General features: G+C 42.6%; 1 protein-coding gene across 4 annotated transcripts; it reads left to right on the forward strand.

Annotated features, from left to right (window-relative positions):
* The first annotated feature begins 135 nt into the window (after window positions 1-135).
* CTNS (cystinosin, lysosomal cystine transporter) lies at window positions 136-11211 on the forward strand. Of its 4 annotated transcripts, none has more exons than XM_067565831.1 (11): window positions 136-185; window positions 918-988; window positions 2396-2474; window positions 3454-3538; window positions 3651-3754; window positions 4822-4953; window positions 7007-7106; window positions 7198-7317; window positions 8206-8376; window positions 8848-8965; window positions 10156-11211. In XM_067565831.1, the coding sequence occupies exons 2-11, from the start codon at window positions 937-939 to the stop codon at window positions 10284-10286; spliced, it is 1092 nt and encodes a 363-aa protein (XP_067421932.1). In that variant the 5' UTR covers window positions 136-185; window positions 918-936; the 3' UTR covers window positions 10287-11211. The 4 variants fall into 4 exon arrangements, with proteins under 4 accessions (XP_067421932.1, XP_067421935.1, XP_067421934.1 ...); XM_067565834.1 differs by having other exon boundaries at window positions 157-212; XM_067565833.1 differs by lacking the exon at window positions 136-185 and adding an exon at window positions 273-474.
* The last annotated feature ends 982 nt before the right edge of the window (window positions 11212-12193 follow it).

Below are 12193 nucleotides of genomic sequence, written 5' to 3' on the forward strand. Positions count from 1 at the left end.
CAGCGCCCCCAAGCACCTACTGCCACACCCAAAATGGCGACCAGGGGAGGCCATTGCGGCGCTACGGCACGTGAGAGGGAGCCGGGGGATCGCTGATATAGGCGGCCGCCGGCTGTTCGGGCGCCTCACGAGGGGAAGAGCGGCGGTTGGACAGAGCCGGTCGGCGGCAGGGGCAGCGCAGTGAGGTGTCGTATCCCGCTCCCCCCCGCGGGGTTCGTTCTAACGGCTCTCCTCGGGGCAGGGACCCTCCCCCCGGAGGGACGGCCCGTGAGGAGGACTACAAGTCCCGGCATGCAAGGCGCCGCGGCCATGGGGTCTGAGGAAGCTCGTTGTTGGGGGGCCACTGGGGGTCTGAGGGCCAGGCCCGACCTGCGGCCCGGGGGTTCGAGCGGCGGGAGCACGGCGCTGCCCTCCAGCGACCCTCCACGGGCCGGTACGGCGAGGGACCGCTGCTGCCTTCGCGTGCCTTGGCCGGCGGGGAGCGGGGCGCTGGGCATGGCATGCGGGGGGGCGTGTGGGGCTGGGCAGCGCTCTAGGCTGAGGGACCCTGGCCCTGCCCTGGAGTGGGTGGGGGCTAGGCCTGGTGGTGACCCTGGCTCCTGGGGCCAGACGTGGTGATGCAGGGCGCTTGGCAGAGACTGTAGGCTGAGCCCTGAGGGGGGTGAGTGGGGACCTGGGGGTGAGTGGGGGCTCTAGGCCGAGGACCCCTGGGTGGGGGGCTAGATGTGGAGGCGATGGGGCAATGTTGGACTGGTCCTGGCGTGTGGGGAAGTGGGTTAATGACGGGTTGGGCAAGGTGATGGGGGGGGGGGGATGAAGTGATGCAGGGCACAGTGAGAACAGGGGGTAGACCAGACTGGTCTGCTGCTGAAATTATGCAGGAGCCTAAACAAAACTTCCTTTCATTGACTTTGTAGCTGGCTGAAGACCAGCACGATGGTGAAAAGATGGCTACTTCTCTCTACGTTGTCATTGCTACACCTCTGTAGTAAGTGTCTTCCAAACTGGGAAGTTTACCTCACTGTGCACGAGATCAGCAGACAGTTGTCTATTAGCTAAAATGGCTGTAAATTAGAAGGGTGTCTGACTAAAACTGACTATTCTCCTGTTAAATAGTGTTAAATAGTTAATAGTGGTGTGTTTATAAGGGTATTGGTTTGGTTTGTAACAGCTTCTAGGGAAGAATTGCTCAAGCTGTCATGATACTGGAAACTTTCTTCCCTTATACAGTATTTCAGAGGGTTATGTGGTGACAAGTCAGTACCGTGTGTCTTGTTTCATTACTGATGTAAGTGACTAGTGTAGGTCAGTGGGCTAGTGCAGGAGACTCTGTGTTCTGCAAACACACGTTCAGTCTTTCTTTTATTAAAATCAGTGATGAATTTGGTGATCCCATCTTTGCTAGCTGTGTGAGTTATAGTTGCCAGAAGTGTCTACAAGATATCAGGATAAGACAACCAAACTCAGGCCCTTGCCATAGAATTTTAATAAAAGAATTGTAAAAATTGCCTTTAAAATACTACTTTCCCCTTGTCTCCTTTTTAAGATAAAAGTGAAGAATAAAGACAATTTTATAAGCCTGAGATATTAGCAGATGTGTGTGGTGAGTTCCAGGTCAGGATTTAGGCATATTTGGTAGAATTTGGGCAGGGGAGTGAAACACTTATTGTCTGTGGGAGACTTAACTACTGGCATTTGCTGGTGCATGAAATGTAACCACACCCTATTAAGTTAAATAAAGTGACTGACATGCAAGAAAAGAATAATCTTATTTCTAGCTGCCTTGTATTAATATACCCTAAAAATCAATATATTGTTGTGTGGTACTCATTTCCATGGCAACCATTTCAAGCACAATAGCAAGATCTAACCTGAGTATTGTGATGGCAGGATAATGAGCTGAAGTTCTTGAATTTCTTGGTATTCTGCTGGGCTTCATGGATCATGCAGCAATTTTAAGACAGTCTTTAAAGAGTTCTGATTCTTACAGATAATTAGGATCCACTGCTAATCATAGCAAGAAACAGGAACACTTAAATGAGCATTTCATAATTAGCTTATTGAGTTTAAAGTATTCTATAAATAATTGCATGAGTATAATTTACTTGTTCAAGGAGACAATTGTTTGGCCCCAATTTATTGTTTTCAGTCTGAATAATTTGAGACATGAATGAGGAAAGTGCAGTCACTTGAAAAAGTGCTGATACTTCCTTCCACACTGTTGGTCAGCTGTCTGCCACGCTAACCCGTCCTGCTAACAAACCCTATCAACTGGTCCAACTGGTTTGTACTCTCAAATTGCTTTCTTCCACCACACAGGAAAATTATTAATCTTTTCAGGAAGGATACAGATTTCTACAACAGGAATTAAGTTTAACTGTTTTTCTTTTTCCAGATGGAGCCATCATGCTCTCTGTCCCTGAAGTGGTTTCATTAGAAAATGGTAGCTTGAAAAATGTCACCATAAACCTAAGGTAAGGTTAGAACAGCAGTTTCAATTTCTCTTCCTTTAATTCTCTGCTTTTGATACAAACCATTACACCCAGAGACATCAGCCAGAACAGAGAAGAGACAAGACTTGTTCAGATAGTTAATTAGATTTGCAAGAAAGATGAGGTGGCTTTGTTCATTTATGACAGTGGTTTTCAACCTTTTCTCTATTTGCAGACTCCTAAAAATTTTCAAATGGAAATGCAGACCCCTTTGGAAATCTTAGGCACTCTACAGACCTCCCCAGGGGTCTTTTTTGCATCAATAAGTTTGGCTAGATATAATACCCAATACCATATGTCCTCTGCTGGGGTATTGAATTCTGCACTTGCCGGGAGATGGAGTCAGTCTCTTCCAGTCCTAACAATAATGTGCTTCGTGTACAAAACTTAGCTAGAAGGATCCCTAAATGTTTTATAAATTGAATATAGAGGTCAGTTTCCATCCTAGAAGTGGAGGTACATCAGAGCTGAAACACATATCTGTGGAGTACATATTTACTGTAGTGCAATGTTCATTTTCCCAGTCTCTTACTAATTGTGACACTTTTCCTAGGAAGGGAAAGTGTAGTACTCTACTTCCTTAGAGATGCAGTCTTCTCTGAAGTGGTGGGGATTGATGGGATGCTTACAAAGTGGGAGGAGGAATAGGGAAATATCAGACTTTTAAAAGGTGTTTATCCATCTTTCAGACCCCTATTAGAATTGACTAGTGGCTGCACAAAGGGAGACCTGTAAGTTCTGGCCAGTTCAGATTGGTTTATCAGGCATTAAAAGGAAAGTATCTGTTTCTATAGTATCCTATAATGTTGGTGCTACAAATTATTATTAAATTTTACAGTATGTGGGCCATCCAAAACAATATTGCCTGAGTTGCATAGAATCAGAATTCTCTTTGAAAGGCCTGAAACCTCCTTTAAACACATGGACTTATAGACTTCCTTTGACTTGTCTATCTTCACAGTGCCCCATTAAATGAGACATTGGTGATAACGTTTAATGTTACATATTCATCAAAAAATGGAACCATTGTTGAACTACCTGATCAAGTGAGTAACAGAACTGTCTTCAGACTTTATGCTAAAGCTTACAATTGGTCATCTGACCTCATTAAAAATGTGAATAGTTATTACATGTAACTTTTTTTTCCTTGTCTGACAGGTAATATTGCCTATAGGTCTAAATAATTCAAACTTTCAAGTGAAAGCTAAAGATGTTGGACAAGTTACAGTTTATCTTCATGCCAATAATTCCAACCAGACTGGGTGAGTTAAACTACAATTCAGCCTCGATCATGTGTAACTCCTTGTTATCCAAAGTGGTATAATCATTTCTCCACTCCTCCCACATCGTCTCGCAGTATTCTACTAATTACATTGCAAGTTCCCTTGGTTAACGTAAACATAGTCTATCGTCTCCCATGATGTTGAATAACAAAAGTAATACTGGTCCCTTCTGTATCTTGGAATCACAGAACCTAAAATCCTAGGCATTCTTATGTCATATTTAGCAGTATCCTCTAAACCACGCACAAGAAAGGTCTGAGTGCATGACAGCACTACTTAGGCTGGATACCATTTGGCCCAAAACTTCATGGGCTACTGCTTTGTTGCTATATCTGTCTTGCTAACACACTTCTGAGTCTGAGATATCCTTGAATGTTAACAGCCTGACTCTCCTCTGCACACCCACAGCTTTTACTGACATCAATGCAAGCCACAAGTACTTAGCACATCCACAAACTTTCCTGCTTAAAGAGTCATGTGTTCACAGGTGGAACTCTTCCTTGGTATCAGAACAAACTGGTGAGATGGGGAATGCTGAGTTGCATTTGCTTGGTGCCTTTAATGCCACAGCTCTGCATAGTCTTGTCACTTCCTCATTTCACTTCTGCTTTTAACTGTGTCTCGATCATGGCTATTGTTACTCACATCACAACAGATACAGGACAAACCATATCACAAAGCTTTGCTTGCAGAGCATGAAGGGTGAAATCCTGCTGTCGCACAACAGTAACATACTAAGAGGAGTGGAAGCAATAGAGGAAGATGTGAGGCTTCAGAAGGCCTGTATAAGGGAGGGGGGAAATACGAAGGAATGGAGGAGGTTTGAGGGTAGGCGAGATCACCAGGATTTCTAGAAATCTTGGAAAGACCACAAGAGGGTGTGGAAAGGGGGAAGTTTTACTAAAACCAACACTAGATCTTGAGTAACTGACTTGAGTTTTCTGACCCACAAATTAGAATGAAGGTGTATGATCTGTGTAAAAGTGCAGAGAATATATTGAGTGTTTAAAAAACTGATTGATTGATTAGTACAAACTCTTTTGCAGCCCAAGGCTTCGATTCCAAGTGATTCATAGTAACATAGTGAGGATTATAGACCAAGTGATTGGCTGGATCTATTTCTTTGCCTGGTCGATCTCATTCTACCCTCAGGTTTTTGAGAACTGGCGACGAAAAAGGTAAGGAGACTAGCTATGAAATGTACTTGAATCTTTACCATTTGTACCATTGCTGTGTTGGCTGGTTTCTGAGTGGGATGGAGAATTATCAAAGATCTCCTTAATGTAGTTATTTCCCATTAAAGAAGAAAACCAAACCCCATTACTACAAGAGTGAATTAATGTCCCTAATATAGCCGGCAAATTGACTAGAAATATAAAGTGTCTTGTTGCAGGCTCAGGTAGCTTACCTAGAAGGCTACTTTCCCGATGTATCAGTGAGTCAGAACTCTAAGGTGCTGATCCTGCATTTGGTTTTGCCCAGATGGACCCCTGCAAAGTACCATTGAATTCAATGGGCAGCAGTTCACATGTGTAGCTCTGATTGCAAGATCAAGACCTAAGTCACCAAAGATAAAACAAAAAATAAACAAAACTCCCTGCTGTCACAATGTATTTTTTTCCCTTGAGCACAATAGTGGACTCTTCAGATCTTAAATTCACCACCAGAGGGAGCCCATGTAGCCTCATGAGCATAATGGCAACTTTGGAAAATTTGAGTAATAAGAGTTCGAAGAAAAATGCACTCACTGGTTCATCTGCCGCCCTGAGCAGACTAATCTCTATGGAAATTAGATCATGTTTATTGTGTGTGTATGAGGATCATTTCCCCTAATCACAATTCTGTTTAACGCCACAATTTGTCACCTGTTCGAATGAGGGATTATTCATGATGTATACTGTGGCTGCTTGAGACTGCAGCCCCATTCTGCTAGGCACTGCACAAATATATAAACATACAGCCTACTGCAGGGCAGGGAGTGGGAGGCAGGGTTGTTTTGTTTTTTTGCATGTTAGACAGCTAAAGTAACATTTTCCTAAATGCCTAATAAGGATGTAAATATTTTAATAAATAATCCATTTAAACGTTCTAAAAACAGAATGTTTAAAGGTGTGGGGGGGGAGCCGTGCTGGCCTTGACACCTCACTGCCAAGCCAGAGCTGCCTAGCTGCAGCTCCCCCCCACTCCCCGGCCACACGTGCAGCGCCATAGCTGGGCAGCTCACTCGCGGGGAGCTGAGCCCAGCTGCGGCTACCCCTGTGCTGGGCTCCATGCCTCCCTGCAAGCAAGAGCTGCCCAGTTCCCCTACCCCCCAATTTAAATGGTAGTCCGCTGTTTTAAAATATTTAAATAGTTGACTACAGTTTAAATGTTTAGGCTTTAACATCCCTAATGCCTAATTGACTTAGGAACTAAAGGCCTATTTTCAAGTCAGTCACTCCTGTGCTTTTGTAAAGTTTACCCCAAATCTCAATCACCTCTGTTTCAATTGCCATGTGAATAAGTTATTGGAAAGATGGGAGAATATTTAAAATAAACACACACACGATGTAGTCCAAATGACTACATGTGAATGTCAGCCCGGATGAACTTTCAATAGCACATGAATTGGCGGGAGAATAGAACTTTAAGAGTACCCCTCAGTGACCTAACCCTATAGCATGATGTAATATGGATAGTAGACCAGATTTTTTCCATTGTTAGACGTGCAAAGTGGCTTCTACAACCAATCTATTAGAATGCATGCCTTTAACAATGATCAGTTATCTTGCCTCTGACTTGAGGTTCTTTGTCTTAGTGAGTAAACAAATGATTATCTATAAAAGTTTTACCTGGAATGTGAAGGCAGAACAGCGCTTGTGTTGGATGTACTCCTTCTGATGGATATGATGCTTCTGGTTTTGAATCTAATTTAAAATGCTGTTTTCCAGTTCATTGCAGTTGTATGGGGTTGAGTAAGACCGCATAGGAATATGAATTTTGAAAGTAAACTTTGTTGTAAACACTATTGAAATGTATAGTGTGTGAGAGGAGCAACCCTCTCATCCTGTACAAATTACTTCTTTTATAAAGCAGTATGGGCACAGTTTCTGCTTGGGACAGTAACTGTGTAGAAAGCCCTTAACTCAGAACCTTCTAGTGCCAGAAAGTCAGTCCCTCTATGGCACTCACCATACTGTTCTGCAGATCAATTTTTACATGTAAAGTGGGTTTTTTCTTTTTCTTTCTTAGTGTTGTTGGGCTAAGCTTTGACTTCCTTGCATTAAACATCACTGGCTTCATAGCATACAGTGTATTTAATGTAGGACTTTTCTGGATAGCCTACATCAAGGTAAGTGCACTTGTCATTCTTTCAATAAAATATTTCATTACTTGTAAAACTGAGTTACAGTAGCTGACTTGCTTGGATTTTTGATACGCAGGAGCAGTTCCTACGCCAGTATCCCAATGGAGTGAATCCTGTGGATAGCAATGATGTTTTCTTCAGTCTCCATGCAGTAGCTGTAACGCTCTTTATAATATTTCAGTGCTGTATATATGAGGTGGGTTTACCTATGATGCCCTCATATTCCAAAACGAAGCCAAAACAGTTGATTATGTTTAAGGTTGGAGGCTAAATATAATACCTAGCAATTATAGGGCTCTTCATTTTCACAGTATTCTATAAACATTAGTCCACAACATCCTTTTCAGATAAGAGAGTAGTATTGCCATTACAGTGGGAATGGAGGCACAATTTCTGTGACTCTTCCAAAGCCATATGGAGTGGCAGAATCCAGTTTAGAATCTGGGAGTTGTTCTGGGGTTCCACTGCTGTGCTCAGTTCAATGTCTTTCCCAAGCCCAAAAGCTGGGTGGTGGTTGCAGACAGGCAGTAAACTGGATTACTGAGTTGAGTCTGTTCTTCCTTTGGTTTGGAACTTCCTTTCATCTGTCAAGCAGTGTAAGAAAGGTAGTGCATCCTGCTGCTGAAAGAACAGACTTTCCTCATCTAATGTGGGTATCCTTTGCCTCTTCTGCCAGAATGGGAGTGACTTTGGAAGCTTCTCTGTGCCCTAGTCATTGAACATCTCACAAACACTATTACAAGCGTAATAATTTAGAGCTAAGTAATAGAACAAGTGCCACAAATCTCCCACATAAACACTGCGGAAAGATTGTGACCCCTTCCTCCTGAATGCTAACATTCTGAACAACATTCCCATGGGAATTGGACTCTGGAATTGCGCTGTTTGAGTTTCATAAACCTATAGCCAGCTATTAGGATATTAGAACAGTGTGGGGATACTTGAGGGGGAGGGGGGCGTCAATCTAGCCAGTTTCACAGAGGGTTTTGGTTGTAGGTTATGCTCAGCATTGTGCATCCTACTGTAATAGGGAGGGGAGTTGGGTATAATGAATTGTAAATGTATGAAATGTCTTGTTTTTCAGAGAGCTAGTCAAAGAGTGTCCAGAATTGCTATTGGGTTGCTTGTGATTGCATGGATCTTCACGTTTACCACACTGTCTGTGGCTGCAGCTGGAGAAATCACATGGCTACAGTTCTTATTTTTCTTTTCTTACATTAAACTGGGAGTCACACTGATAAAATATTTTCCACAGGTAAAAATGAACACTGTCTCCTAACTCATGTGGATAGCAAGATGCCACTTAAGTGGCTTACTAATATAGGAGGACATCCGGAAGAGCACTGTAGGTTCTTTAATATGTGATGCAGATGATCCTAGAATGCTAACTAAACTATCTTCGAGCTGTGATCAAAACAAATCACTTGATTGATGTCTTTTGTGCTGACTAAGCATGCAAGTACCTTTTGCAATGTCTGGAAACTTTAGTCTGTTAAACCAGTGAGGCTCTCTTTTATAGCTGAGGTTGACTGAGGCATTGAAGGGTCAGTCTGCTTATCTGAGGTCAAAATGAGGGGAGAATTCTCTATTGCTGGGGTAGAATAAAAAGGTTTGTCTTTTTCTGCAGATCAAGTAGTCAAATGTTTATCTTTTACAGGGAAAGCTCAAAGTATGCAGCATATTTAAATTCACTCTGATCTGACTCCCTTTTATGTCTCTCTTGTAGGCATACATGAATTTTCGGCGGCAGAGTACTGAAGGGTGGAGCATTGGAAACGTGTTGCTAGATTTTACTGGTGGAAGCTTCAGCCTCCTTCAGATGTTTTTGCAGTCTTACAACAATGGTAAGTATAGAATTGAAGTGTCTTAGGGCATTTTACATTCAAGAAAAACCTGCCACAAAGCACTTTCTACCAGTCCAGACCCACTTAAGGTTGTTCCCAAACCTAGGTGTCCTATATGGCACCATGTGCAGCCATTGGTGCTTGTGACAGTGTGAAGGCGAGTACACCCCACCCTCTGTTACTTGGAGGCCGTGAGGTCCCTAGTCTAAAGTCAGCAGGGCTGTCCTGTGTCACAGGGTAGTAAGACCTAGTGGCTGGAGTCAATAGGACGGCCCTGGTGCACAGGGCAGTCAGGCTCAGGGGCCATAGTCAATAGGGTGACAAGGCAACCCTTAGGGGTAGTGGGGTGGGCCTGGTTGGGGGACTCAAGCCTTCCCTGCTCCACCAGATCCCAGCCCATGGCCCTGTTAGTAGTGAATATATTCGTTGCTGGGTCAGCGGGGACCTGCCTGAAACACGCTATCTCTAGGACCATGGCTAGTCCTTCACCTGGGCTACTTTACCATGATTCTTGTGGATATGGTCTGCATCTCACTGGAGCATCCCAGTTCCCTCAGCCTGTGCGATTCCCGATGGTTCCACTCTTCCTAGGCTGTCTGCTTGTCTGCCAGGGTTTTGATGCCTTTGACTGTTAGGACCTGGGGTTTCTGCTGCTCCTGGGCTGGCGGCAGCAACATGCAGCCTCCCTCTCTAGTGGTCAGACTGAGCTGGGCTGCTCCCTCTTATACTGGCACTGCATTTGGGACATGCTCAGTAAGGCCTTATGGGCGTGGCTTCCTCAGCCCACAGTGAGGAGTTAACCATTTTCTGTCCAGGGTGAGGTGAGTACACCCTATCAGAGTGCTATAAAAACATGGTAAAGGATAAGTGTTTGTCTGTTATAAGCTATTTACACAGTTGCTCTAGAGTAATTATACAGCAGCAAAGACAACCTTATTGCATTACTTGTTTTTAAGTTGTACAATGCAGTTAAATCAAACTAAAATTGATGAATGCCTGTTCTGTTAAAAATAAACCATTTTAGTAACCACCTACGGTAATGACAAACTTTAATACTTTATCCTATACCCAGGACTATGGAATAACCATTATCCTTAAAAATCAAAGGATGGACAAGATTAACTGTTTTAATAGCCTTAAGCTAATGTGTGTGATGCAGCTTTTCAGACTACCTGATTTATTTTTGACAGATGAATGGAAATTAATCTTTGGAGATCCAACTAAATTTGGACTGGGCCTCTTCTCCATCATCTTTGACATAGTCTTTATCATCCAGCATTACTGTCTATATAGAACACGGGGATATGAGTCTTTGGACTAGGGCCTCACTTCAAATGGACACAGCAATACTGGATGCATTGGCCTTACCTCTATACCGACGGAGGGATTTCCAGACTACTCACCAGGTACCTGCATGACTAATTCTAGAGTCATGCTTTTGTTTATAATTCCTCTTCAGGAGGGGACTATAGTGAATTTATGCTTCACTTAATGCCAAATGCCTTAATGGGTATCACATTATCCTACCACTTGCAGCTGGAAATGATTTGCAGCCCTGAAGTTAATTCTAAGCCAGCCTGTCTTGAACTGTCCTAGTAATATGTGGCTGTCTTCCACCAATACAGCACTCGGGGGGGGGCAAGGAAAGAGCTGGGCTTCCTTCATCTGGAGAGACTTGTTTCTAGAGATGAGAGCCAGAACACAATTGGGTAGTGGAAAACCCACCCAGGTACCTTTTTAAAAGTAGTGACCAAGGAACAGGTTTTTGTGGACCAGACAGTAGAATCTAACTCTGCTGCTGACTACTTCTCCCAAACCAAGTTGTAAGTAGAAGGCAGCAGCTCAAGAAGAGGCTACTTGGTAACCACCGCTACTTAATGTTACATGTAGGTACAATGGGTTAATGAAGTCACTAACTGAAAAGTATGAAGACCAGCAGTATTCAGCCTTAATACCACAACACGTTCCTATGAGAATGTCAACAACTATGCTTAAACATTTAAAAAAAAATTGTTTGAATGTGATCTCTGCTACTCTATATACCACCAAGCACTTTCAGGAAAGGAACTAGAGCTAGTGCCTGAGACCAAATTTTTGAGTATTTAACTAAGTTGACAAGTTAGTCAGATCTGGTTTTACTGAAGTGTCTAGCCTTTGCTGTTGCTACAAGGGAACAATTTGTATTATGTCTAAGTTTGATCATGTTGTTCAATAGCCTAATGATTAAAACTTGTATTAGTCTTCAAGTGTTTCCTCCCTTTTCCTAAATAATCTGGGCAGTAGCTGATAAGGTGCTTACATAGCATCTTCCAGGTAAAGATCTCAAAGCCTCAACATTCCCTTTGCAAAGTAGGCATTCTACCCATTATAGAGGTGGCTTGGAGAAGATGAGGTCTTTCAAGTAACAAGGTCTTAACATAACAATGCGGGAAGGTGGCAAGTTAAGAATAAAACCTCAGTATTGGCTCTTGCTCTAGTGCTCTGAATTGCTTTCTCTGCAATATCAGTGCAAAAGATGTAAGATATTTAATCTCCAAATATGGTTGAACATTCTTGCACTTTAAACTGCAGAGCTTGGCCCCATGCCTTCTGTTATCTTTGACAGGAGTAAGGAATAGAATGTACTCAGATGAACTTCTAAACACAATATTTAGAATCATTAAGGTTCAAGGTCTGAGTACTTAGTCCTGCAACCCTCCCACCAGACAGGGAGATCAATTTGTTCATTGAATGATTTAGGATGGTAAAAGTCAGAAGAAAGTAGTCTCCTCCCTCAAAGATACTCCAAGTTGTAAATGTGTGCAGAACTTGCTGTTACTTCACTGTTAGTTGTTTATGCTGAATATAAAGGCATGCTAATATGGTGGTCTAAAAGTTGTCTAGAACCCCCTAGCTGATACTAAACCAGAAGAATTGGAAGGGTAGGCAGCTTGCACTAAGGATGTGAAAATAACCATGTAACCTCCTCAATCTTAAAGTGAATCCAAACTGAGTTTATTAAATCCATTTTTTATTGTGTAAAATCAAGAGACCACAGTACAAACAGCAGTGTACTTCTCCAAAGTAAAAAAAAAAAAAGTCCTATCTGTAAAGCTATTAAGATATTTATCACCACAGGTCTTGTAATTTAAATGTCAAATTTTGATTTTTTTGTATTAGTGAATAAGGTAAAAAACTGTATAAAAAGAGGCATCTGCTGGTATGTAAGGATATGGAGTGGAATATTCT

Source organism: Emydura macquarii, unplaced genomic scaffold (genome assembly GCF_026122565.2).
Source record: "Emydura macquarii macquarii isolate MOO-44397 ecotype Brisbane River unplaced genomic scaffold, CSIRO-AGI_Emac_v2 contig_2699, whole genome shotgun sequence".
NCBI lineage: Eukaryota > Metazoa > Chordata > Testudines > Chelidae > Emydura > Emydura macquarii.